Raw genomic sequence first — 26332 nt, 5'->3', positions numbered from 1 at the left:
AACATTCGCAACTTATTTTAAATCAATACTGACACTTATTTTGTAAAAAACAACGGTAACACTTTATAGACAACCTTTATTCGCTATCAACTATGAATGTTCCATCGGTAAATCCCTAATTTGCTGCTTATTAATAGCAAGTAGGGATGTAGAATAAGGTACATTAATAAGTGCTTAATTGCTACTGATAAATGGCTAATATTCTGGTAATATGCATGCAAATAAGCAGTTAGTTAAGAGACCCTAAATAAAGCGTGACTGAGAAAATTAATCAGGATCTGACTTAAATATGATTCTTACGAAGCAAGACTTAGCTAAAACAACATGCATAACAAGCACTGATGAATTATACACAAAGGTGCATGTATTGAGAAAGGCTATATTCTGCTGTATGTTATTCTTTACGACACTGCACATCTCATATGTGGATTGTATGCAGTGTTGCGCATTGCATTGCATTTTATATGCATGTTGTATTAATGTACAAGATACAATACCTGTTTGTGTTATTATGACTAGCCTAACTGTGAAGTCGAATTCCTTGTAAGTTTAACTTCCTTAGCCAATAAACGCGAATTTGGATTGTGAAGTTCCGCCCTCCCCTGGTGAACGATACACACCTCAGTATCCTGCGAGGAGCTTCAGACGCGGCAGAGAAACGCTCAGGAGAACTGTAGAGACAAAGAGCCGCCTCGCACATTCACTCCGAGGTTTTAGAGGACACGACCTGGCCGTCCCTGCGATCGTTTGGCCATTTTTATTTATTATCTCATTCTCTTGAATAGCGCTGGAAGGAGCTTTGGGTTTGGGAAGGAACGCTATTGTAAATCTGTCTGATGCTCGTCCGGATGAACTGACAACCATCAGCCTGGCTTTAACACACGGGCTCGGAGCAACGCAATTTAGATAAGTTGCATGTGACAGGTGGAGAAAAACCTTCTGTGTGTTGAGAAAGCATCTAGTTTTCGCGCCCATCAGTCGTTGCGCAAATCGCTGGACGTTAGGATTCGCGCGTTTGCGTTTGGACCGTTCATCTGTGATGAGACTGACGGAGATCAAGCACAACTTTAAGCTGGGCTTTGTGAAACTCAGATGAACAGATGAGTGAAGAGCGAGCTGACGGACAGCGCCTGTGGAGAGTTGCCTGCACCTCTGCTTCCAGCCCCGACGAGCAAACATGTATCTTCACGCCGTGTCAGAAAATAAATAAACGACTGTTTCCTTTAAACTTCGCGTCAGCCTGAAATGCTACGCAGGTAATGAGAGGAGAAATCCCTGTACGGTGAAAATCGGTAAGAATATCGTCTTTTTAATCTTCACATCTTAATTAAACCGGGGCCATCCTCACAATTTGTGCTCGTTATTTCTCAGGGTACTGTAGGTTGAGTTTTGAAAGTCGATACGTTGACCATAACAATTAAGTATTCTCACTATTTGCTCATAGCACTATTTGCTTATAGCGTGCCTATTACTAATATATAAACTGTTTATTCCTATAAAGCACATATTCCGCAAAACCATATTCTACATCCCTGATGCTACCCAATAGCAGCAATCTCTTACTATTTAGTGAACAGCAAATTAGGCGCTTATTGAGGCAAAAGTCATTTTTATTGGTTAATAGCAAGAACTGGACCTTAAAATAAACCGTGACCATGCTGACTATAAAAAAAAGGGTAACACTTTTTTTAAGGTGTCAGTGTTACACTTTACATGTGCTATTAAAATATAAATAATGTTAATAAAGGGTTATTCTTAAAATAACAATAAATGATGCATACTTACATGCAAGTAACCTAACTCTAACCATTTAGTAAGTACATGTAAAAAAAAAAGTGTCACAGTTACTGGCCAACAATTTTTAGAGCTATAACCATGGAATCTGCTGTCAATTGACTCTTTAACTTAGTCTTTAGTACAAATGCTATCTTCCACAAAATCACACGTTGGCAAATAATAAAAAAGCCAATGAAGAAAGCTAAACAAAACAAAATTAAAACACTTTATTTGGCAGTGTCCTGTTGCACACACTTATTAAAGTAACAACTGTAAATTATGCATAATTACAACTTATTAAAGCAACTAATCTTAAACTGACCGTCAACGTAAAGTATACGGTTTGTAAAGTAATACTATGCACTGCGTGTTTGTATATTAGCAACATCTATTGTGTAGGCAATATTTTAAATATTCAACAAAATAATACTATAAAAAATGTGAAAACGGGCACATCAGCCTTACAGTTAAAATCTACAATGTAATGATGACTTGTGTTCAATTGTTTAATCACCAGAAATTAATGATTTATGAATTAGACTAAAAATGCTGCAGATAAAGCCTGTGTGACAAAGTTTTCATGTGACAACCAGCTTTGGTCTTATGCTTTTGTTTTTACTTGTAACATCTTTATCCAGTGAAAAGGTCATGACATGTCTAATACACTGCTAAAATATCAGACGGTCAGGTTGGCTTTACTTTTGTCTCTGCAGGATAAAATGTCTGCTCTTCGTAAGAAATTTGGAAGCGACTATCAGGTAGTGACCACCACATCTTCCAGTCATCAAAAAGACAAGAGGAGGAAGCGACAGCGATTTGTCGACAAGAACGGACGATGCAACGTCCAGCATGGAAACCTGGGAGGGGAGACCAGCAGATATCTTTCAGACTTATTCACGACTTTAGTAGATCTCAAATGGCGTTGGAACCTCTTCATCTTCATCCTCACGTACACAGTGGCCTGGTTATTCATGGCTTCGATGTGGTGGGTTATTGCGTACATCAGAGGGGACCTATACCGGGCCCACGATGAGAAGTACACCCCGTGTGTGGCCAATGTCTACAACTTTCCCTCTGCTTTCCTTTTCTTCATTGAGACAGAGGCCACTATTGGATATGGCCACAGATACATCACTGATAAATGTCCTGAAGGAATCATTCTCTTCCTGTTTCAGTCCATCTTGGGCTCCATAGTGGATGCCTTTTTAATAGGCTGTATGTTTATTAAGATGTCTCAGCCCAAGAAAAGAGCAGAGACGCTGATGTTTAGTGAGAACGCGGCCATTTCCATGCGCGACGGCAAACTCACGCTGATGTTCAGGGTGGGAAATCTGCGCAACAGCCACATGGTTTCAGCACAGATCCGGTGTAAGTTACTTAAGGTAAGGGTCTGCCTTTTGTCCACTTGTATAGTGTTTTAGGCTGCATTACATTTTTTTTACTGTGTAATTATGCATTTAAGTAATATCAATTAACTGCAACAATTAATATTCAAATTGCTACAACTAAATGTTTAGGATGGTGCTTTGGTTAAAGTGTGCTAATAGGTCTAACATGGATAATATAACAAATGTTGTGTTTTCAATACGTATCTACATTAGTATTGTAAAATAAAAATAATATTAAATGATTGTATAGTTATATAGATAATTGTCTTTTAACCACTCTCATGATATTCAGAATTTGTCAATTTATTTATTTAGCACCTTTCAGGATGTTTCAAAGCAACCTTACAGTAATAAGCAAGAACATAAAAGTATTAATGTTCTTATTAAATTATAAATTGAACACAGTTCAGCTGTAAAACAACAAAAAAAGGCAATAGCGTCATCATTCAGCTTAATTAAGGTCCTGTAACACAACTTTTGTAATTTTCTTCATGGAACATAACAAATTATGTGTTAAAGAACATTTTCAGTACCTATTATCTTCCATTGTATTTTGTAATTAATTAATCATTTTTTATTTAATTTTTTTGTTTGTATGGATGCCAATAAGAACCAATACTTTTTGGTTACTAACGTCCTTCAAACCTTTCTTATGTTTCATAGAGTGGAAAAATATATAGGCCTTCAGATTTGGTGCAACATGAGTGTGATAAAATTTATGATATGTTTGAATTTTGTGGGGGCATATGTTTCAAGACATTTATACCTAGTGTTGCTTTCTACGGGTTCACACAGAAAATCCAAAATGATCCAGAGATCAGAATATCGTTATTATCTAGTAAAGTATAACACATGCAAAGTGTTCAATAACTGTGGCAAGAATACTTTTTTAATAGCAAATAACAAAACAATGCAGTTGTATTTTGAAACAATAATTTAGAGCCACAACTTGGTAATTAAGTAATATTGATTATTGTGAAATTGAATTTTTGTAATAAAAATAGACTTAATGAAAAACAGGCTTTATATTACTACATTTCTACATATTAAACTAATGATGATACATTATTAGTTGGTTCAAATAAAGTATCAAAACCAAGTAATCACATTACTGAATAACACTTTTAAAATAGACTACATAATGTTACATGCTTATACAAGATAAATATAACATACTTACATTATGCATTATTAAAAATACCTGCAGAGGGTGATGTTTTATTTTACTGCGTGATTCAGTGACTTTTAAAGCTATGTGATTTTAAAAGCCTCAAATGAAACTCAAACAAACAGCACATGCATTAAAAGGCCGAACAATATAATGCAAGCACTATCAAATGCTTTTTTATGATATCGTGAGACTGCTTTTAACCTCAGTGAATAATATCGCAAGATCAGGTGAATGGCTCTGTATTTATATCAGCGCTGAATCATTCATTTTGTGCGAAAATAATCATTTTATGGATAACAAAAATTAATACTAATTTCATATATACTGCCTTTTAAACATTCAAGTTCCTTTCAAGTATCTTTTCAAAAATATGGAGAACTTAAAATTGAATTCAAGCACCTTAAGCACCTTGTACCAACCCTCTTTCTACAGCTGCTAAACTTTATTAATATTAATATTGTTGTAGCTAGGCCTATCTTTACAAATAGATACGTGTAACATGGGCAATGTAATGGAAAGTGTTACCCTGCCCTCTGTTGTTCATTTACAGACTCAGCCAGTCCTTGGTTGCGAATCATGACATTATCTCTTTTAATTAAAAATATTTTAAATTAAAGAGTGCCAGAAAGAACCTAATTTCATTTAAATGTTAAAGATGTCAATTAGAACAGCATAAGAGACTGCTGAAAATAGGTTTGCAATCCCTGTGTTGTCAGTGTAGGCCTATATTTTAGCATGCTGGCCAGAAATGCTGCTTAGTAACTTGTGATCAGTATAAAAAACATAGATTTTTTTGTCCTACCTGCCTGTCCTTTGATGCCTGACTGTCTATTCTCACAGCTCAATTCACCGTACAGTGTCTAAAGCAATTTTTACGCCCCATCTCCCCTCTTTTCGCTCTTGCAGTCCCGACAGACGCCCGAGGGTGAGTTCCTCCCCCTGGATCAGCTGGAGCTGGATGTGGGCTTTAGCACCGGAGCGGACCAACTCTTTCTCGTGTCACCACTCACAATCTGTCATGTGATCGACACCAAGAGCCCCTTTTATGAGCTCTCACAGCGATCCATGCAGACGGAACAGTTCGAAATAGTCGTGATTTTAGAGGGTATTGTTGAAACGACCGGTGAGTTATTCTGTCTCATATTTTACTCATGCACGGTCTTAAGCCTGGATTGCGCTTAAAAGTATTATTTTGACTCTGAGTCAAAAAGCCTCTGAAAGTTACTGGAATTTTCTGACCATTCACGTAAGACGTGTTTGTTTCTTAACCGGAACAGAGATTTAGCATTGCATCGCTTGCTCACCAAAGGATCATCTGCAGTGAAGGGCTGATTGAAAAACATCACAATAAACTAGAAGTAATCCACACCACACAGTCACACAAGTATATTTGTAGTAATAGCCAAAAATGCATTGTTTGGGTCAAAATGATTTCATTTTCTTTTATGCCAAAAATCAAAGATCATGTTCAGTGATGACATTTCGCACATTTCCTACCACAAATGTATCAAAACATAATTCTTTATAAGTAATATACAATGCCAAGAACATCATTTGGATAATGAACATAATTTTTTTGCACCCTCAGATTCCAGATTTTCAAATAGTCCTATCCTAACAAACCATAAATCAATCAATCATTTTATTTATATAGCGCTTTTTAACAATACCGATTGTATCAAAGCACTGAACAGTATCAAACAGGAGAATACAATGATGTTATAATGATGAAATTGAACAATTTGTTATTAAATGCAGAGACGTTCTCTGTAATCAAATCGATGATAATCACTAGAAATGAAGTGCCCCCAAGTCAATGGAAAGCTTACTTATTCAACAAGCTATTTTGGCCAGAAGACACCGTTTAACTCACATTTAACTATGGAAGATCCATTACCGAGCAAGTACTACATTTCTCAAAAACTGTTTTGATGAAGAAACAAACTCATCTACAACTAGGATGAGCTGAGGGTAAATATATTTTCAGCGACTTTTCATTAAAAAAAAGGAAGGGAATAGGAACAGTGCACTATTTATTCATTTAGAAAGACTACCACATCCTGTTAAGGTGACTTACTAAAACAGAAGTCATGGGGTATATCACTGGCCTTGAAGTGCACATAATTGATTGTGTAATATTGATCAGCAATGAAGAGTAATTGTAAACATGCTGTTTGGGGAGGTTGGCACAACCAGTACGTTGTCAGTGTATATCCCTTAGGATAAAAAGCAACATTTAAAAATCGCACAGCCTATTTTTTTTAAAGCTCTTTTGCGCACAGAACTCTTTTTTATAATCTATTTATTATGGATATATATCATGATATGGGAAATATCACTATTTTGGAAATATCACTATGGTTGGCCAGCACTACGAGGTTTTCATGTAATGATGTATATTAGTGCTATTCATTGCCATTTTCAATGACAGCTCACAGGAAGTCTTACTACTCTTTTCCAATTATTTTCAGTACCCGTTCTTGTTGGTAATTTGGCTTTAGATATATTTATCAATTTTCATAACCTTCATCTTCATGAAAATCGCCTAAAGTTCAAATGGCGTATGTAAAAGAAGGGCCTTTAACCCAATTTCTGGTTCAACAAAACAGGCAGTCCCATCCCAAACTTACAAGTTCCCATCATTACAAACAGTTTACCAAAAACCATAAGTTTGCAAACAGCGTTGCGAGGATGCTTGGATGAAACTACAGTTCTGCCTCTGTTTTTAGAAGCATAGTTTTCGGAAGACAATTGCAGTAAACAAAGATTAATACAAAAAGCAATATACTGAAAGTAGTAACTGGTAATTAGAAATAGAAGCCGAGAGGAAATCCCAAGTCATGACTTATAAATATTGTTCAGCCTGCTATGAAATAAGAAGTCACTGAAGTCCTTCACTTACTTTCCAACGTTTCTGCTGGAGACTCATGTGGCATGAACACAATACAACGTTAATAACTGATGAACAGTGAAAGTACAGAATCCCAAGACTCTCCAGTTTTCTGGTGGCTGTAACACTGTTTCTATAGCAACCCACTTTGAATCCCACCACCCCCCCCTTTGTGTTTCCATGCAGCCTTTGAACGTATGATTATTATGAAGCCCTGGAAAGTGTGTGCAAAGCACTTTTTCTCAGACAGACAGAGCTAACAGAGGGAGAGGACATGCATCAGACAGAGCACGAAAAGAGGCAGAGAGTGCGAAAGTCTGACTTGACTTCCTGTTAAACAGCTTATGGATACAGAAAATAGGAACTATTGGAAGTTTATTTCATATTAGAAGTTTGTCTGAACAAATATGGTCTGAACAGAATAATCTGCAGATTAACAGATGTGTTAGTTCTTATTTTAAGTCTTTTTGAAATATTTTAGTGGGTAAATGTGCAATAAAATGTCGACTTAATTTCAGTGCACAGTATAAAGTTTGTGTATATCAGAACATTGAAGGATATTAGTCTGCAGCACAATTATACAAAGACAAAACCTATACCCGACCTTTAGGCATTGGAATTAAATTCTAAAACTTATTTCAGACAGGTACTTGGGGAAAGCATGTATGTGATAGATGAGGGAACATTCATCATCATCATCAAATCTCACCCCTTTTAATACTTACATAGCATTGTTATTTTCAAGGAGAGGTCTATTTTGAGAGCTGCCAGTTCACTCAGCAAAAATTCCTGAATACTTCTGACACAACAACAAAAACGTCAGAGGTAGATTTCTCTGCCCGTCGTGGTGGTTTGAGAAATTTTGCGGGTGAATGCAGAATGTCTCCAGCAGTCTGAAGCTTTAAAATAAAACCACACAAACTGTCCCTGATGAAGTCTATAGATTTTCCAGTGAAATCGAGCATTTTTATTTAGGATAAGCTGTGTAAAGTTCATGTAATTTAGAAGAACCTTTCTGTAACTGTCATGTTTGAAGCTGAGCTGTCTGCAGTAGCACTGCAAGATAAACTGTTTACTGCAGGTTACAAGTTTAAAAACATATTTTATGTTTTTCATCATTTTATTCAATACTTGTCACTTTTTTGTAAAAGTCCAAATTAAGTTATTAACAATACATATTGTTATACAAGAAAAAAAAGTTTTGATATATTTGCAAAATATCTTTTTGGAACATGATCTTTACTTTACTCATAATGATTTTTGGCATAAAAGATTTGGACTCATACAATATATTGTTGTCTATTGCTACCCGCTTGCTACTTATGACTGTTTTTGTGCTCTAGTGTCACATATAATGCATGTGATGTGATGCATTCTTTTAAGGAGTTTTTTATCTTTTGCTGAATTTTGTAGTAGCAAGTAATATCAGTTTGCATTTCTGATTTCAATAGACAGCTGATCTTACCATCAGTGAGTCTAGAATTATGTGAAAAAAAGAAAAACGTACCATACTACATTCAGAAGAAACCATGTCTACGTCTCCAAGACATTCGAAGAAATCAGTACTTCTCTGAAGAACTTACATTCATGACAGATCAGTTTTGTTGAAGTAGAGAGATAGTGACTAATTCAAGTGGAAATTGGGGCCAGATTAGTCTTAATAATTATTATTTTATGATTAATACTAATTCATGCAAACGATTTGATGAGCATGAGTAGCTAAATTTACATGAATAATTTTTTATTATAGATAAATAATAATAAATAAATACACATCCTCAAAAACAAACAAACTAAAAAACACGTAAATATACACAAAAGCAATTTACATATACAACATAATTTTTCAGCTGTGCACTAAATAGTTAAAATATTTAAAATGTACAAGTTTCATACCATCCTTCATTTACAGGTTAATTGTGCTTTAATCATTTTGTAAAAAGCAGAAATCAAGTTCAGGTTAATCAGCACTTATGTGAAGAACTACTTATCATACTGTAAAAACATTATTTTTATGAATGAATGTTTTAAGAAATTAAGACTCATTTCAGAGGGCTGTGTCAATTGTTTTGAGCACACTGACCTTTTGTGAGAGAAAATTAAGAATAAGTGAGAAATTCAGCTCATCGTTTTGTGATATGGGCTCCGGGGTTTTTTTTGAAACATTCATCTTTTATCCATGTGTTTCTTTCCATTGATTATAATATTTTGTCCTTCTCAATCATGCACGATTTTTTTTGCATCCATGCTGTTTGTTTGTACTTTCCATTAAACATACCCCAGCATTTTGTGTCCCTGTCCACATTATCATTTCATGAGGAGGATTTCCCGCTTATTTTCTCTGTGAAGGATATTGACGCTTTTCTGGAAAGATACAGCCCGCGGCAAAATCCCTTCACAAAGAATAATCAAAATCCTACTAAATGCAGAGTGTAAATTTAGCCCTGCTCTGAGATCAGACCGATAAAGATCTCCATAAATACAGACCGTAAGCTGTAAGCTGGCTCAGCTGTTCTGCAACCAGTGATAAGGAGTTTCATGAATGAAGAAACCGATGGACAGAATATATCACACTGTGCTAGCAAAACCATAGCCTGATTTATGAATATGCAGAGATGAGCTAGCGGCCCGTGAAAGGATACGCTGTAAAACACAATCAGCTAAATCATTTCATTTGACTTGATCCGTTTAGATGTAGAAACCAAAAACAGAATTCCCCCTAATAGTATGACAGCTAAATAAATAACACTCAATTTTACTTAACTTATTATTTAATTGATTTTTTTTTCATTTAGTAAATATGACTGATGTGCTATTACTGTGTTAAAATACCAGCTTAAAGGATTAATTGTGGCTTATGTCACTGGATATTTGATGTATTGTATTTCGGCTTTATTTTTGTTGTCTAATACATTTGGTTTCAAGCACAATTGCTGTTTTAGACAGCCTGTGCTGTCCCAGCTCCTAAAACAGCTGGTCATGCTGAAAAATGAACAGGCCCTAACTGACATAACAATAGAGGCAACTGAGCAGAGCTGTATTTTGTGTTGTGTTGTGTGTTTGTGTGTGTGTGTCATGTCTCAAGTGAAAGGGGCTTGGTAATTGTGTCTTTAGGGATTTGCCATGGCTAGGCTGAATGGTGATAAATTATTTGAGGGTGTGGAGTAACGCATAACCCCATGTGAACCCTGTTCGGTGAGGAAAAATACCTTCCAAGGATCTGTCATACACAGAAAGAGAGAAAGAGAAATAATTGGCTCAGCAGTGCAGCTGATGTTGTTCTGTTGTATAAATGATTTGTTCTGTACAAAGTTCAGGGACGGGCTCATGGGGTTTTACAGTCATAAATGTTGTCATTAGCCCACCTGCATTGAACACGTCTGAACGCTCAGTAATCTGTCAAAAAGCAACAGCCTTTTATGATCTATATCAGACAAAATATTACGATAATGAACATATGAGACAGTAGTAAGGTGGAAACCATATTTCACCGTATTTCAACATTTTGTCTGTGTATTTATTTGTAGTATGGGGATGATCATCAAGAAAAAAAAAAGTCTTGTAGAGAGATGAATCAAAAAAGTGATTTTTTGGGGTAATGTCAAGGTTGAGCATGCATTGTGGTGATGTTTTAGGCATGTTTTGATGCCACGGAACTTGAAAGCCTTCACCGAAGCAACTATGAATTCTGCTCAGCGTCTCTTAGCACATCTGTCCTAATTCAAATCTGGACTTTAGAAATGCTGTTACAGGACATGAAATGCACAGTTCGTGCATGAGAAAACTGAAGGCAATCTGAATTCCTCCACAGTCAATAATTAACTGCAATACATAAAATAAAACATGAAAAATGCATGTTTAAATTGTAGACCTTGCATAGAACAAATCAATGAATGGATGTATCTCATGAATCCTAAACTAATCAAGTAAAACATGCTTGGTTGCTCACCTGGTAGTTTTGCAACTCAGAGCATTCGTGTACAAGTCTCATGAAATACAAGTTGTGATAAAGTCTTTCAGAAACAAGAGGAAACGCCATTGTTGCTTTTTTTAATCTCTTGTACACTTGCTTTGTGATGAGATATTTTATTTTCAAAACCAGCACTATACTTTAAGTACCACTCACTGGATATTTAATTTCAGATAAAACTGAAAATGTTTCACAACCATTCAATGGTCGTTTTTCTTTGCATTTGCATTTATATTTACGTTTATCAGATGCATTTATCCAAAAAGGTGCACAAATGAGGACAAAGCTTTCAGAATCAGAAAGTTCTACAAGTCTCAGTTAACTTAACACTGTAGATGTACCAAGTTTTTTTGTTGTTATTATTAATATAATAGATACCTTTTTTTGCTTTTGTTAAAAATCACATGATATCAAATTTTCGAATAAAAAGAAAACACTTTCGAAGTGCCATAAAATATGCAAGAAGTGATGTAATATGTCATATATGTACCTTTCGGGTCTAAAATCTAAATCTAAAAATCAAGCTGATAACAAATTGATATTAATTTATGTGGCATTTTGGGTCAAGTATTGCTTGATGCATATCACATAAATGTCTGTATTGTCTACTGGTCAAAGTAGAACTGTAGCTTTTGTGTTTGGGTCTTCAGTACTATTGACTGATTGTGTTTGAACGCCTCTAAGGGGCACTTTAATCGATTGCAGATAAACACATGGGCTCATGAACATTTTGTTGGTTGGAGTGGCTCCTTCTGAGGTGATCCTCTGGGATAGACAGTTGCTATTTCCGTCCCATTGTTATTCTATGCCTGTCAGAGCCCTGGAAAAGCCTTCGTCAGAAGCAAAGAGAAAAGAAATGCTCTTTTCACTCCTTTTCTCTGACCTCACTTGATCTACAACCTCATTTATTCTGTGTCTCTCTCTACCTATCTGAGTGACACTCCACATACAAATCTCTTTCCTCTCCTTCAGCTTTACTTAAATGAAAACCACTCTTGAAAAAAAAAAAAAAATCGGATTTGAAAGTGCAGGAATCAATACACTGTCTGGGTAGTAACAAGGGATTCTTTAGATGTTCCTTCCTAATGTTAGTAATTTTCACAAATAATTCCTTAACATTATTGCCAGTAATTGCAGTGTTAGTTAATATACTTTCTGCCCTGCTGTGCTAAATAGAACATGGGAGTAAGTTTTTATCATGATGGTGTCATAACAAGAAATATAAAAGACATCCTGCGCTGCGCGTGTGGGACTGTATATTTCCGACAGAAGTTTTCGATGAGACACAGAGGCAAAAATCGTGGTAAACGGACATGACTCAGACCATGTGTCAATACAAAAGTCAGAAGAACAACAACAAAACATCATCTTGATATTTTAAGTTGTATTCATGTAATCACCCAAAGCAAAACAATTTCTTTCTCCTGTGATTGCTAAGTTATTGTAAAGCTGACTTAAACTAAATTTCGATTACATACTGTATGTAATTGTTATTCAGGGATTTAAGAAGGTATTAGCAGAATGTGTGTTTATTTGATAACATATCCCACCGAGTCTGGTCACCGTTTAATATTTATTACTTTATTGCTGCACTATCATCCTTTTGCTCTTCATTTCTTTCTTTCTCTCTCTTTCCTTTTATTTTCAGCCTTACTCCATCATCCCATGCAATCTCCCTTCCCATTTTTTAGATTTATTCTCCCGCAGAGCATGCTGGGAGATTCTGGAGGGTCCTCTTGTTCTTCTGCTGTATAAGAATGAGGTTTTATAGCCTTGAGACAAAACTGTAGCCTTAACATGGGAGTGAGGAGAACCTCTTGCTAAGAAATTCAGTTTCAGTGTGGCATCCATTCATGTTGTTGCTATAGAAACAAATTAGTCAAGAAAACATGCACAATTTGTATACTTGGATTAATACATTTTTCTGTCTGTAATTTAAATGTATGTACGTGATTATAATTTTTTTAGTCACACCTTCTTATTTTTCATTATTAGTACTATTGTTAGTATTATATTACTAATGTAAGTGGATGTACGATGACAATTTTTACTTAATAATGTGAAATATCTAGTGACTTTTTCTGTGTTCAGCCAAGGGCAATATAGAACATGTTTACTACATCATAAAATCTATTACATATCTATGGTGAAAATTGCAAAGTCATATTGTCTTTATTAGTCAGCCTCTGTAAATTATATGAAAATTAACAAAAGTTGTTGGCGTTTCACTGCCTATATTGTTCATTTTAACTGTGAAGTGTGTGTATAGTAGGGGTATAGTCCCTGTCCCCATCAAATCTGAATTTTCCAATGTTGCTAAAAGTCGACTGATATTCAAATGATATGTTTGGGGATGGAGCATTTGTGTAATGTGTAATGAAATATGTAATGAAAAATGTAACGGACGCACACGATAAATAATGTTATGATTACAAAATAGTTTACGATAAACGTCAGGAAAATCCTAAGAATTCACAAAAGTGCTCTCATATAAGCGTAACTTAAATCCAAGTGGGTCACAATCATAGCTTTGATTTTAAGCTTTTTTTTCCCTTGGTCTTGAAACTAAAATAAGCTCTTTCTAAGTGTATTATATAAACGTCTGCATCATAAATGAGGAAGCTAGTTTTTACTATACTTTGACCAGGGACTCTGGATGCTGAAATAGTTCTTTGTCTGTCAGTGATAAGCCACTTCCACATCAGTGTCCAACATTTCAGAAGGAGGCTACAGTTCTATCACTATGGACACTACAGCGACTTTGGACAATTGTTCAGTTTCATTGTCAAGCATCATCTAGAACAGGGACATCCGCATGGTAACAGAATGACGTTTGAGAGATGCCCCTAAAATAGCTTGAGTCTGACCAGAAAAATACTGAAGTACAGTTTTAAAGATCATAAGTAAACCGTTTTTTTGGGTTGGCATTATAAGACAGCAAGAATGCATGGCTTTACATTTACATTACATTTACACTTTCCTCACTCTTCTTATTCCTGTTCTTTTCTTTAAATTGTCTAAAGTGCCTAAATAAGTAAATATAAATCATTTTACACTTTTAAAAAAAGTAGCATTATTGTGTGAAGTCATTGTCTAGGTGTGAATTTGTGCTTTTTAAATCTTATAAACACTTCTCTTGAAAACTCTGGGACTAAGGACAGCCTCATGCAGGGCTGTCAGGTTTGAGAAACAAAACTAGCCTAATTGAAATTCAAAACTAGCCCATTTTGCCCTTTTAGCCCTTTTTTTTCATGGTTTTCCCTTTGGCGAGACACCTCCTCTGTTAAAGTAGCATTCCAGCAGGTTGAGGGTGAAATCCCTTTAACCCCAGAAAAACAAGTTGTGGCAACCTTGGTAAACCCGTGGACTTGCCAACCCTGGGCTATAACCTCAATCGAACGTGTGCATGCTATGGTGAGATGGAACAGAGTGTGAAAACACTGAAAATGTAAAGACCACTCATCCGTTTATCTTCATCTGTTATTTTCACACTTTTCATCCTGGGGAACTTTTCCATTTTGGCATGAGGTAAATTCATATACTATTGATGATTAAGACGTAAATCTGTTACAAACAGTAAAATAGCTTTAGTGGAAGGATAAAGTAAGTGCAGAGAGAAGAATTGTCCTTGTGTATGTTCGTATGGGAAATGCTAAGTATTTGCTAGCATCCATACTGGGTCACTGTCTATAGGAAGTACGGCAGTACAGTAATTTTTTTTTTCTCACCCTTATACTGTCCATATCCCAAAACACTGAATTCTCACTTCACATTATCAGGGGAAATCCTCTGCTTTTAGTCTACCGGTGTGAAGAACTGGATTTGTGTGTGTCAGCTCCACTAACCTTCATTTCTAGCTGTTAAAATATGTTACACACACTTTCCAGTCATTGCCTCTCTTTGAACCCTGAGTAATAAGTTCTTGCTCCCTGGTTATTTCTGCTTCAGTGATTCTGTATACACAGAGTTTTTAGGGGGTTCTTGTCAAAAAGATAGGATTAAAGAAAGAGACAAATAAAGAAGAAGAAAGAAGTTTTTTTTTCACAAAGAACTTACATACAGTATTGCATCACAGAATCTCTCAGTTTGACTGTTAACACTGAACCAGTGAACAGCTTCAGTAAACAGAATATACTGCCCTCATTGATTTGACTGACAATATCAGTCATTTTGACAAGTTTTTTTGTCCGATTTTCATAATTTCTCCCAATTAATGTATTTTGCTATGGGAATGTTTCTAAAGTAGGCAGATAATACAAATGGCCTTTATTTTTTAAATGTTGAAATTTAACACAACCTCTGATGCAACATTTCCAAAACATTGTAATGCAAGCAAAATGTGTAACACCTCTGCGCTGGAATGCCAGATGTAAGTGTATTCCAGTTTAATAATATACAGAAACTATTTAGATATGATACATGTTAATGGAGCTCCACAGTCTATAGAAATAATGATGCTTGGTTTGGCAAACAAGGTTTTCATAGTTTATTAACAAAACCAGCTAAGGTTACCCTCAGCTGATTGAGTTTACTGTTTGCATAGCACCTTATAAATCTTTTCTTTAGTAGCCTCACTAAATAAGCACAAATGGAAGGCTTCTTTCTTTGTTACAGTTGCAGTTTTCCTTCATAGAACAGATATTGGTGATTTTTTTTGTTGACAAGTTTAATTAGGTAGTTTAAAAATGAAATTATGTTGAGTATATTTGAGTGGTCACATGAGAACTCAAGGCACAGGGCTTTGGATGACTTGATTGCGTTTCTTTCTGTTGTCATCCACAGAGCTGACAGGGTTGTTCATTAAATTATACTGTATGCTTGATGCACAGAGGACTCTTACAGTATACTCAACACCACTGCAATGCAGCCCTGCGTCCAGCAAAACACGATTGCACACGTTTTATGGGATGATACTGACTGTGAAACATCAAGAGTGCATGTGTTTTCTTCATGACTCGGGAATAGTATCAGAGTGTGTTATAACCCTTAGACTGCTGTGCTGCTGATTTCAGATAAATTGTCTTTTGCTTATTAATGGCATTAACATATGTGTACGAGAGAACAGCTTTGGATGCAAGAGCTGTGCACATGGCAAGATTGGGTTTCCATAGAAACACTGTGTTGTAGTTTTGATTGCATAAACCCTATTGCTTATGTTTGACATTATTTATGATTTGTCAACTACTGCTGTTACTATTCCTTTGACGTAGGTTAGGCAAGTTGATCCGCTCACCATATTCTTTTTTAAGATATTTTACCAATTACAAACAACACCAATCTTAATAACTACTATTATTTATTTATTTATTTATTTATTTTATTTTTTTTTATCAATTATAATTGATACATAATTGTCCCTGAAGGCTGGGAGTGAAAAAAACTCTCATATTCTTATATATTCACTTATATTATAGGTGTATATAATTATTAGGTTTTCTTTCACAGATAAAATAAGCCAAAAAAGCTTTTAAAATTTAACTCAGGCTGAAAGTAAATGGAAAGGATGCAATACTAATGCAATCTTAGAATTTGTAAAGTTAAGGCATGACCTCTGGACAGTGAAATGATCATTGGGTCAGCACAGTCAGAAAAAAACAGGCGGAGAGGAAAAGACATGTTAACTGTAAAATAATTAAAAAAGAATTAAAGTGAAGAATTAAGGTGTTGAACTATCAAGAACCATTTAGCCTCAAGTTCCACCATTTTCCAAAATTGCTGTTGAGTCTCTAGAAGTGCAGTGTTCAGGTTATCAGGGACTTTGCTATACGTCTAGTTAAGTTGATGGGAGATTAGATGACTCATAAGCAAGGGAGATACAGTAACCTCAGTCATGCCTGCATGGTTTGTGGAATGCCTTTCTTAGGTGGACCACAGCAAACAAAAAGTATGGCTGGAGCATTAGTGGGACCTTTGGTACATAATCAGGCCTCAGGTACAAAAAGTGATGATCACCATCTCTTCTGACAGATGGCTAAGGGAAACACTGTTCTAAGTGTTCACAATTTTCAGGAACCTCCTCTATAGGCTCAAAAGCAGCTCAACATAGTCCCATGGTAAGAAGCCATGGCCGCCAAGTACACCTTTAAGGTAGAGGGAATCAACTATGTGGACAATCCCTCCTGCAGCAGCTCTAGCATTTAACCAACCTGGCAGTTAATTGGTTCCAGCTAATGGCACTGAGCCAAGATGTGAACTAGGCTCACTTTGAAGAGTGTCATGGTGGGACCTCTGGAGTGGAGTATGGTCTCAACAACCTCAGTTGAGAGACTGGAATCTTAAAGGTGGGACCATTCAGAGGTCACACCCACAGTTTTCTGAACTGGGCAACTAGCACAAGACAATGCAGTTTGCAAAGCAGGCATGTCTGCAGACCCTCTGATAATAAAGAGCTCCTAACATGGGACCCTGGGACAAGAACCAAGGTTTTTTTTTCACATGACTAAGACACAGAGGCATCATTACATGACAAATTGGGTTGCCTCTTTGGTCCTGAGTCACCCTTGCAATGGTTTTATGTACAGCAGGCCAAAACATTTCATACTAGACACTGCTGCCATCAAACCTAACAGTCTTTGAAACCGTTTCAGGGTGCAGTGTGACACATACGTCAATGCATTGTTGTCAAACAAACAAAGGTAAGATATTCCTAATGAGAGATCACACAAGCTAATTTTACAGTGCTTCAGGATGTATTCAAGAAGAATATCTGGGACACTGCTGTGTGTGTGTATTAAACTGTATAAATGGTATATTTTATTTTAATGTAACAAAAATTCACCTTCAAGGAAACTTGTGTTGTGCCTGAGTCTTATGAACAGAGCAGACAGCACACAACACTTCTGTAATCCTCATTTTGAAATATGTTTAATGTTTAAAAAAAAGTGCTATGAAAGGATATTTTGATGAACTCAGGAAGTTGTTTTGTGGTTGAAAATCAGAAGACTACAATACTTACAGCTGGCTGAAGGCAGCCTGAGCCGTGCTGATAACATGGGCTTTTTGCTTTTATACTTTTGAGAGTTTTATTGATTCTCTTCTTCTGTATTACTTTTTGTATTGAGGCCATTTGCTTTTTATCACTGACATTGTACATTTTTCATTGAGTCCGAAATAAGCAAGCTCAAACTAGATTCTCTTCACTGCAATGACACAAATGAGACACAAATCTCATTTTATGTGACCCTAATTTTATTGGTCAAATCAGGATATATCAGTAATATAACAAATAAAATAAATCTCTTCTTTTAGTTTTGCTTGTTTTTAGACTGCCAAACAAGACCATAGATAAAACACAAGACTCCTCTTTGCACACCTTTCATGTTTGAGTTTTGTTAGTAGATTTATATTGCATACATTGTATTTTAATTTCACATGTGAATATATGCATAAAGCACCAACGCTAATCTTGCATGTAAATTGTGTCTAGATATGACCAATCTATTAAAGCAAATCTCTTTACCACATTCATGAGGTCCAGAGAGAGAAAACAAACTTTTGCTAGCCTGATTTTCTTAATCTGTTTCTGGCTTGACTGAATGTTTAAACATTGTGAAACCATAGAAAGTGACGCTAGCAAAATTTACATTCATGCCTCATTGTGACCCAGTCAGTTATGACTGAGAGGTTTCAAATTGATTTTTTTGTATATATTTCATGTATAAGAGTCAAGAGGCAATACAGTTGAGCCACTGATTTAAATTTTATAGTATTTGATACATTTTAAACTTTGTACAGTATACTAAACATCCTCAAAATATCTAATAAATAAAATCATATTTAATATCTTCTAACTGTGGTAGCATGGTGGCTCATTGGGTAGCACAGCAAGTGATTCCTGTTCTGGAGTTTGTGTTGTTCTTGTGTCTCTAGGTGCTTGTTTTCCCAACAATTGAAAAATGTGCAGAACTAAATTGTTTGTAGATGTACAGAAATTTTGATAGTGAAAATGTGTGCGAGTCCTGCGATGGACTGGCCATCTGTCAAGGATTTCCCTGACCTTTGACCTGAGATGTTGTCTAGCCACGACCCTGCAAAGGATAGGCAATTTGGAGATTGGATGGATGGACATTTTTAATTGGTTATGTGTCACACGTGGACTCCTTTTTGTTGTTGTTGTTTTTGTCGTGTGCCATGTGTTCTGTGTGACCTACTTTTAGTTAATTGTCATATTGTGTTCAGCCGTGTCTTGTTTAAATATTTACTTTGTATATTTAAGTCCTGTGGTTTCAGTTCTGTTTGTCCGATCCCGTCGTTGTTTTATGTGGTTTAGTTTACCTGCCTGTCTGCCTACCTGCCTGAGGTATTATTTCTGTATATGTGCATAATTAAAATCGTTAATGTTATATTCTTGTCAAGTGCTCCTTTTCACTAAACCACACCGTGACAGAAGATCGAACCGTACAAAGTGCAGAAAGTACATAAGTACATTAAGTTAATAGCGGCTTTTCCCCTTTTGTTTTTTATTTTGCCTTAATGTTTACCCTGTTCATTGCCTGCCTCAGGAGCACCCCCTAGAGACTGTTCCCCAAGGACGCTCCCTAGAGACTTTCCCAAGAGCTCCCCCCAGTGCCCGTGACTCGAGCGCACCCTCCAGTGCCCGCGCCTCGAGCGCTCCCTCTAGTGCCCGCACCTCGAGTGCTCCCTTCAGTGCCCGTGCCACGTGCACTCCTTCCAGTGCCCCCTCCAGTGCCTGTGCCTCAAGCGCTCCCTCCAGTGCCCTGGATCGCCATGGGTCTGCCGGTCTCCATTGCTGTCGTTGGTGGAGGATCCCCCGCCTCATTGTCCGGCCTCTGAGTCCTGGACTCCACTTCGGCCTGTAGACCCGTCGGCTCCCCTTAGGCTCCTAGCTCCCTCCTCTCCACCGTGATCCATCAGGCCACCAGCTCCATCAGGCTCTCCGCCTCCACCTCAGTCTCCTCCACCACCTGCTCCGCAGCCCTCATGGAGTCAATGGCCATTCCTCCTCCATGGATCCTCCCTCCGTCGGCTCCACCGTGGACCATCATGGCTGGGTTTTGGGTCCTCTGGATCTCCTCCTGCTCCTGGCTCCTCCCACGACTCTGTTTGCCGACCCCCTCCTGGGGGCCCGTCCTCCACTGGATCCTCCTCCCAAGTTCCCGTTTTTGTTTAGTTTTTTTGGTGCGAGGATGCACCTTCCAGGAGGGGGGAGTAATGTCACACGTGGACTCCTTTTTGTTGTTGTTTTTGTTGTGTGCCATATGTTTTGTGTGACCTACTTTTAGTTAATTGTCGTATCGTGTTCAGCTGTGTCTTGTTTAAGTATTTATGTTGTATATTTAAGTCCTGTGGTTTCAGTTCTGTTTGTCCGATTTCGTCGTTATTTTATGTGGTTTAGTTTACCTGCCTGTCTGCCTTCTACCCGAGGTACCACACCGTGACATTATGAATGTACTATCAGTCTGGACAAACCTCTCTACATCTCTGGAACTTAGATATTACCAATATTGGAATGTCAGAACAAGCTTAAATCTATCATGATCTGTTTGTAACTCAAACTCTGTGTGAACACTGGTGAAGAATAAAACATGTCTTGAAAATGTTATCCTAAAAATGGTCTACAGTGCATGAATTTTTGTTTTCTTGTTCCTTTGTTAACTTTGTATGGCAGTTTCATAGGCTTCAAATTGGACGTGGAAGCTCTCTTTGTTTGACTGAAACTTTTCTATTTCTGTAGGCAAAAACATAGTGTGGACGATAAAACAAACCACAATTCCATATGCAAAGATATTTAAGAAATCATCTTATTTTGATAAACAAATTATTACTGAATTTATTACGAGTTATGAAATACCTGGTCATACACAACTGAATTTTAGTGTATTGAAAAAAAGGGATGCAAATGCACAAACAGAGTGGTTCGACAAAGTGATTAAGTGACTTTAAAGTGATTAAAAGTAGCATTTATTTTAAGTCAAAAGGTTCAGCCTAGGGTCAAGAATATACAGGGATGTTTAATCCTATTGGAAATGATAGCAATAAAGAAGTACGATACTCTTCAGAGTGCAGCAATGCTTTTCCCAATTGTGTTAGCTTGATTAATCTTTGACCGCTTCATTCATTTCTCCATCTGTCACTTTTCATATATTTCTCTAATAGGCATGACTTGTCAGGCGAGGACGTCGTACACAGAGGATGAGGTGCTATGGGGCCACAGATTCTTCCCAGTCATCTCTCTGGAGGAGGGCTTCTTTAAAGTGGATTATTCTCAGTTCCACGCCACGTTTGAGGTTCCCACACCTCCCTACAGTGCGAAAGAGCAGGATGAGGCCTTGCTCATGTCCTCTCCTCTCATGGCCCCATCTCTCTGCAACAGCAGAGAGAAGAACAGCTCCTGGACTGCCTGGAACTGCTGGAGGATCCAGAGAGCGCGACCAAATTACCAGCCAAGTTGCAGAAGATGACAGGTAGAGACGGGCTACCCAGGAAGCTCCTGAGAATGAGTTCCACCACATCAGAAATGACATACAGCCTTGGCGAACTGCCCATGAAGCTCCAACGCATCAGTTCTGTGCCTGGGGTCTCAGAGGAAAAGCAGGTTTCCAAGACAACTAAGATTTCCACAGAGGCCATCAGCAAATCGGTTGCGGACCTGCCACGAAACTGCAAAGACTGGCTGGGGGAGGAGGCCGCATGGATGGGCATCTGCCCCCCAAACTCCGAAAGATGAACTCTGATCGTTTCACATAGAAGAATTTGTGTTTTTCAGCTGCTGCCAAAAGGGCCCTCATATAATCTGAGATGTTAAGCATGTATATATGGAGAGATTTAAACCATATATGCAGTTCCAATGGAGTAGATTAATGTAATTCAAAACGTCTATTCCTGTGGTAGCTTCACATGCAGTGAACAGACTCTTTCAGGTTGCTGTTACTACAAGCACAATCTGGTACGGATGACACCCTCAAGTGCATGTTAAAATATCTCTCTCCCTCTGATGGCATGACAAGCTGTACATATTTATTTGCCAAGGAAATGTTAGCAAATATTCATTTTTCCAAGCCATATGGCGATGTAGCGGACAGTTCCTTCTACGTGGCTAATTAGGAGTTATTCAAGTCACACTGTTGCTTTGTTTGCCATACTACCTGTTAACTGAGCTTATGTTACAATGCATGTTTAACTTAAAAAAGGTCATAAATTAATGTTTAGACTTACCTACACTAATTCCTTGTTTCAGTGTTTATACATGCTTTATTTGGATTTTTCCCATGCATGGTTGCTAACCGATAGACCAGTAATGCCAATAATCCTCTTACAGCATAAAAACGTAATTAGTTAAGTAATTATTTAGAATAGTAAAGCTGTTGAACACAGAACAAACATTTTTGAGAATTATCAATTAATACTTGACTGTGGTAAGCTTTTTATGGCTTTAATATGTATCGAGAGTATTAGAAAAGGAGGGGATAGAGAAATCAGTTTGGAAAAGCTGGTATATGTCACTTCCTTTATAACAGTTCACCCCAAAATATAGCCTTTTTTCTTCTCATCTCCCTAAAGTGCTTTGAATGCTGTCTTGCTTTATTTTGATGAAGAAGATGCTTTGCAAAAAGTTGATGCTGTACTTTTTAAAAGAATGGATGCAGAAATAAAAATATACAAACAAACATTGGTATAAACACCTTTTGAGTATGTTAACAATTAGCAATACATTTGTTGCAGTATTTATTATTCTTTGTTAATGTTTTGTAACAATAGGCTATTTGTAATAATGTGTTAGTAAAAAAATTCAATGATTAATACATGCTTTAGAAGTATTTCTCATGCAGTTAGTTAACATTTCAATAACAGTGAAAAATACTTCTAAAGCATTTTATTGTAAAGTGATACCAAACAGATGAATGTACACTATATTTAAAGCTGAAAATACTTGACATTACTTGAGAACAGAATTTAAATTTTTGGGGTTTGGGGTGCCAGTTGCAACCTGAGAACTGTAAAAAACAGTAAATGTAAAATTTTCATCTTATTAATAGCACCCAGCATTTTATTTACAGAACACTCTTTTTTTTGATGGATATTTTGTAATTACACTACATGCTGCTTCTCTGAGGTGTATAAATGACACACTTCACCTTGAATACGGTACATTTCAATGTCTTTTTCAGCAAATGGTTTCTAAAGTACATTACTTGACAGGGACTTTGAAAAATATCTTTGGTGTGCTTTCAGGACATTAGGGCTCAATGTAATCCACTCTATTCACATTATTAAATGATTTCTTCATAATAAGTCAGAGGAAGAATCAAGAAATGAACTATCTGATTCTGCCTCTTCAACCCTTTAATAACCTTGGACTTAAGTGCACCTTCTGCCTTATTGAAAAGGATTTAAAGGAAGGTTAATTTTATTCCCGCATCGTAGCCGCCGACATTTCTTTCAGAATTTGAATGTAATGTAGGGCGTCTATGCAGTCAGTGAAGTAGAACAGAGCATTAGAGGCCTTGATTGGCTGATCCTTTAAAGTGTTGCGGTAGTGTCTGAATCCTGTTAACGCACCCTCACTGAGCACCTCTCTCCCAAGAGATTTTTTTTTTGCCTGAATTGCCATGGAGATCCCTGCACTTTCATCCATTAGCCACAGCATCATTAAAAAAAGGGAGCTGTCAGTGTTTTACACCTGCACCCTTATAGATCACCACTGCCGTATGAAATGAACAGATGACAGGTGGATTGAGATCCACTTCAGCCAGAAGCAGTGGCACTAAATAGTCTAATGACTAAATAGTCACTGTGGCAGGTCGAGACCTTACTATCATACTCTCAATCACTTCTTTTATTTGCTGGCTTCGTTATTTAAGTCCTTTTGACTCTCCATAGCGGACCTATGGTCATTATCAATGAAGAAAAGAATGAGGAGTGAAGCTGAAACCAATACCCAATTAAATTTTGTCTATAAAACCAGTCCGCCAGTCTTTAATGAACAGTTTGTTAATTAGTTCTATTGATTTCAGAGCTCACACATTCTCAGGAAGCATTAGTGGCTGGTAATTTCAACAAGGTGGCCTGCATCTGATATTGGGAATATCATTTGACTTCTAAATTGCTCATACCAACTGACCCCCACCCCCACCCCACCCCCATTTTAATTATGCCTAGAAAAATATTTTGATACCCAGGTTAGGATGACTAACAATGGATATATATTTTTTATGTTTCAAAAACATTAACACATAAAAATATGTCATTATTATTATATTACTAAGGTTCATTATCATTATGATATATATATATATATATATATATATATATATATATATATATATATATATATATATATATATATATATATATATATATATATATATATATATATATATATATATATAAAAAAAAAAAAAACCAGCTGCATTGTTATCAACCTTGTTTCAATGTCTGTTGAGAGACAGAAAACGTTCTTTATCCACTTAGACCTTTAGTCACTGTGATTTAGAGGTGAAGTGTTCCAAGTTTCAAACTAACAACAGCAAGAAACCCTCCTCAATCCAAATAATATCACAAAACTCCTCCGCAGTATGCTGTCACTTCACACCACTCACATGATTACTGTATTTCTGGAGCCCCACAAACACAGAGACAATGAAGAGTGCAATAAAACAACTGGAATGCCACTTGAACAATATATAGTATATAATATATTTATTAGAAAAATTATTTATAAATGCATGCTTGTTCATATATTAAGAATAAATATATAGTAATATGAAGTCGCAGGCATTTTCTGTTACATTGAGAGTGTTAGATAACAGGTGATTTTGCTTTACATACTGTGGCTAAATGTGTAAATACTCACTGAATTCTGAAACATGAACTGTAAAATACACATAATAAATGTCATCTAAGTGACAAACAACATTTGTTTGCATGTTAATATACTTGCATAGATTCCGCAGTCCATGGTTGGAAGCACACACTGAAACAAAAAAAAAATATATATTTATGTATCACATTCACAGGCTTGTTACATCAACATTTGAAATGCAATACAAATTTAAACAGTACTGTATATTAACATAAGGCTGGCACAACATTTTGGAACCTTTACTCTACATACATTTTTTGTCTATCATTATAAATGCAATAAAGTGTATTTTAAATACAAATAATTATTGTAAATTAACACCATCCAAAAGCTGCTATATCCTAAGTCTACTCCACATACAGTCTCTGCCTGCCAATAGTTGGATGTGTCAGCCATTCATTTGCACTCATAAAAGTTCTATTTCTCATTTCATTGAGGACAGCTCTGAACATCCAAGGCTAAATTTAGAGTGTTGACTTTGTGTCAGTGTGCCTGTTTTGTTGCCTTGTTGACCTACTGCTGAGTGGAACTTGCATGGATTTAAATTTTCTAATCTACTTGGGCTGTGAATGCAGTGTAGTTTAGTTTAGCTCTGCCTGTCCTATAGACAGAGAATTTGAATGACCCCTTTGGAGTCTGCTGAATTAGGTGGAAGTGTGCAGAAATGCAATATCAAGACAGACATTGCATCAAGAGTAGACTTTTCCTCTAAACATGTTTTGCTTTTACATCTTTTATCGAGGAGGATTTCTCTCATCAAGTGCCAGCGAAAGCACTGAAAGTAGTTTCCATTCACAAAAGATCGAACATAAAACTGAATCGCCCACTCCAATAGAAGCACAGGTGTTTGGCTCAAGACTCAGCATGTAGGAAGCAGGCGGATATCTGGCATTTTCCCTAAAGCTTCTTATGTTATTGTATCTTGCTGTCCTGTGGCAAGATGTCAGCTGCATAAAAAAGGTATAATTAACTGCCATAATGAAGAAAATTGTACTCTTTGTTATGCATTGACATTCAATAATAAGTTACTTTAACAGCTTTTAAATTGACATATATGATGATTTAATAAAATTATTATGTACTAATATGCTGTCGCGTCTCTGGACTCCTAGTTTATTGTTTCTGTCTCGTGCCATGTGCTCTCTGTGCCCTACCTTCCCTTCGTGTTAATTGTCTTTTAATGTCTTCAGCCGTGTCTTGTTAATTTAGTGATTACCTTGTGTATTTAAGTCCTGTGTTTTGAGTTCACGTTTGTCCGATCGTCGAGGTTACCTACATGTGGTTTATGTCCTGTCTGCCTGTATGTATTATTTTG

General features: G+C 36.6%; 1 protein-coding gene across 1 annotated transcript; it reads left to right on the top strand.

The window, feature by feature from the left end:
- The first annotated feature begins 1220 nt into the window (after positions 1–1220).
- Positions 1221–23955, top strand: kcnj3a (potassium inwardly rectifying channel subfamily J member 3a). Its single transcript, XM_043248051.1, is given in 6 exon segments — positions 1221–1292; positions 2490–3158; positions 5242–5458; positions 21312–21512; positions 21515–21823; positions 21826–23955. Coding segments are annotated over 5 exon segments (1467 nt in total). The 5' UTR covers positions 1221–1292; positions 2490–2495; the 3' UTR covers positions 21903–23955.
- Positions 23956–26332: the final 2377 nt, after the last annotated feature.

This window comes from Puntigrus tetrazona, chromosome 9, assembly GCF_018831695.1.
Source record: "Puntigrus tetrazona isolate hp1 chromosome 9, ASM1883169v1, whole genome shotgun sequence".
In the NCBI taxonomy this organism is placed as follows: Eukaryota; Metazoa; Chordata; class Actinopteri; order Cypriniformes; family Cyprinidae; genus Puntigrus; species Puntigrus tetrazona.
Note: the sequence above shows the minus strand (reverse complement) of the source record. Positions and strands in the feature narration are given on the sequence as shown.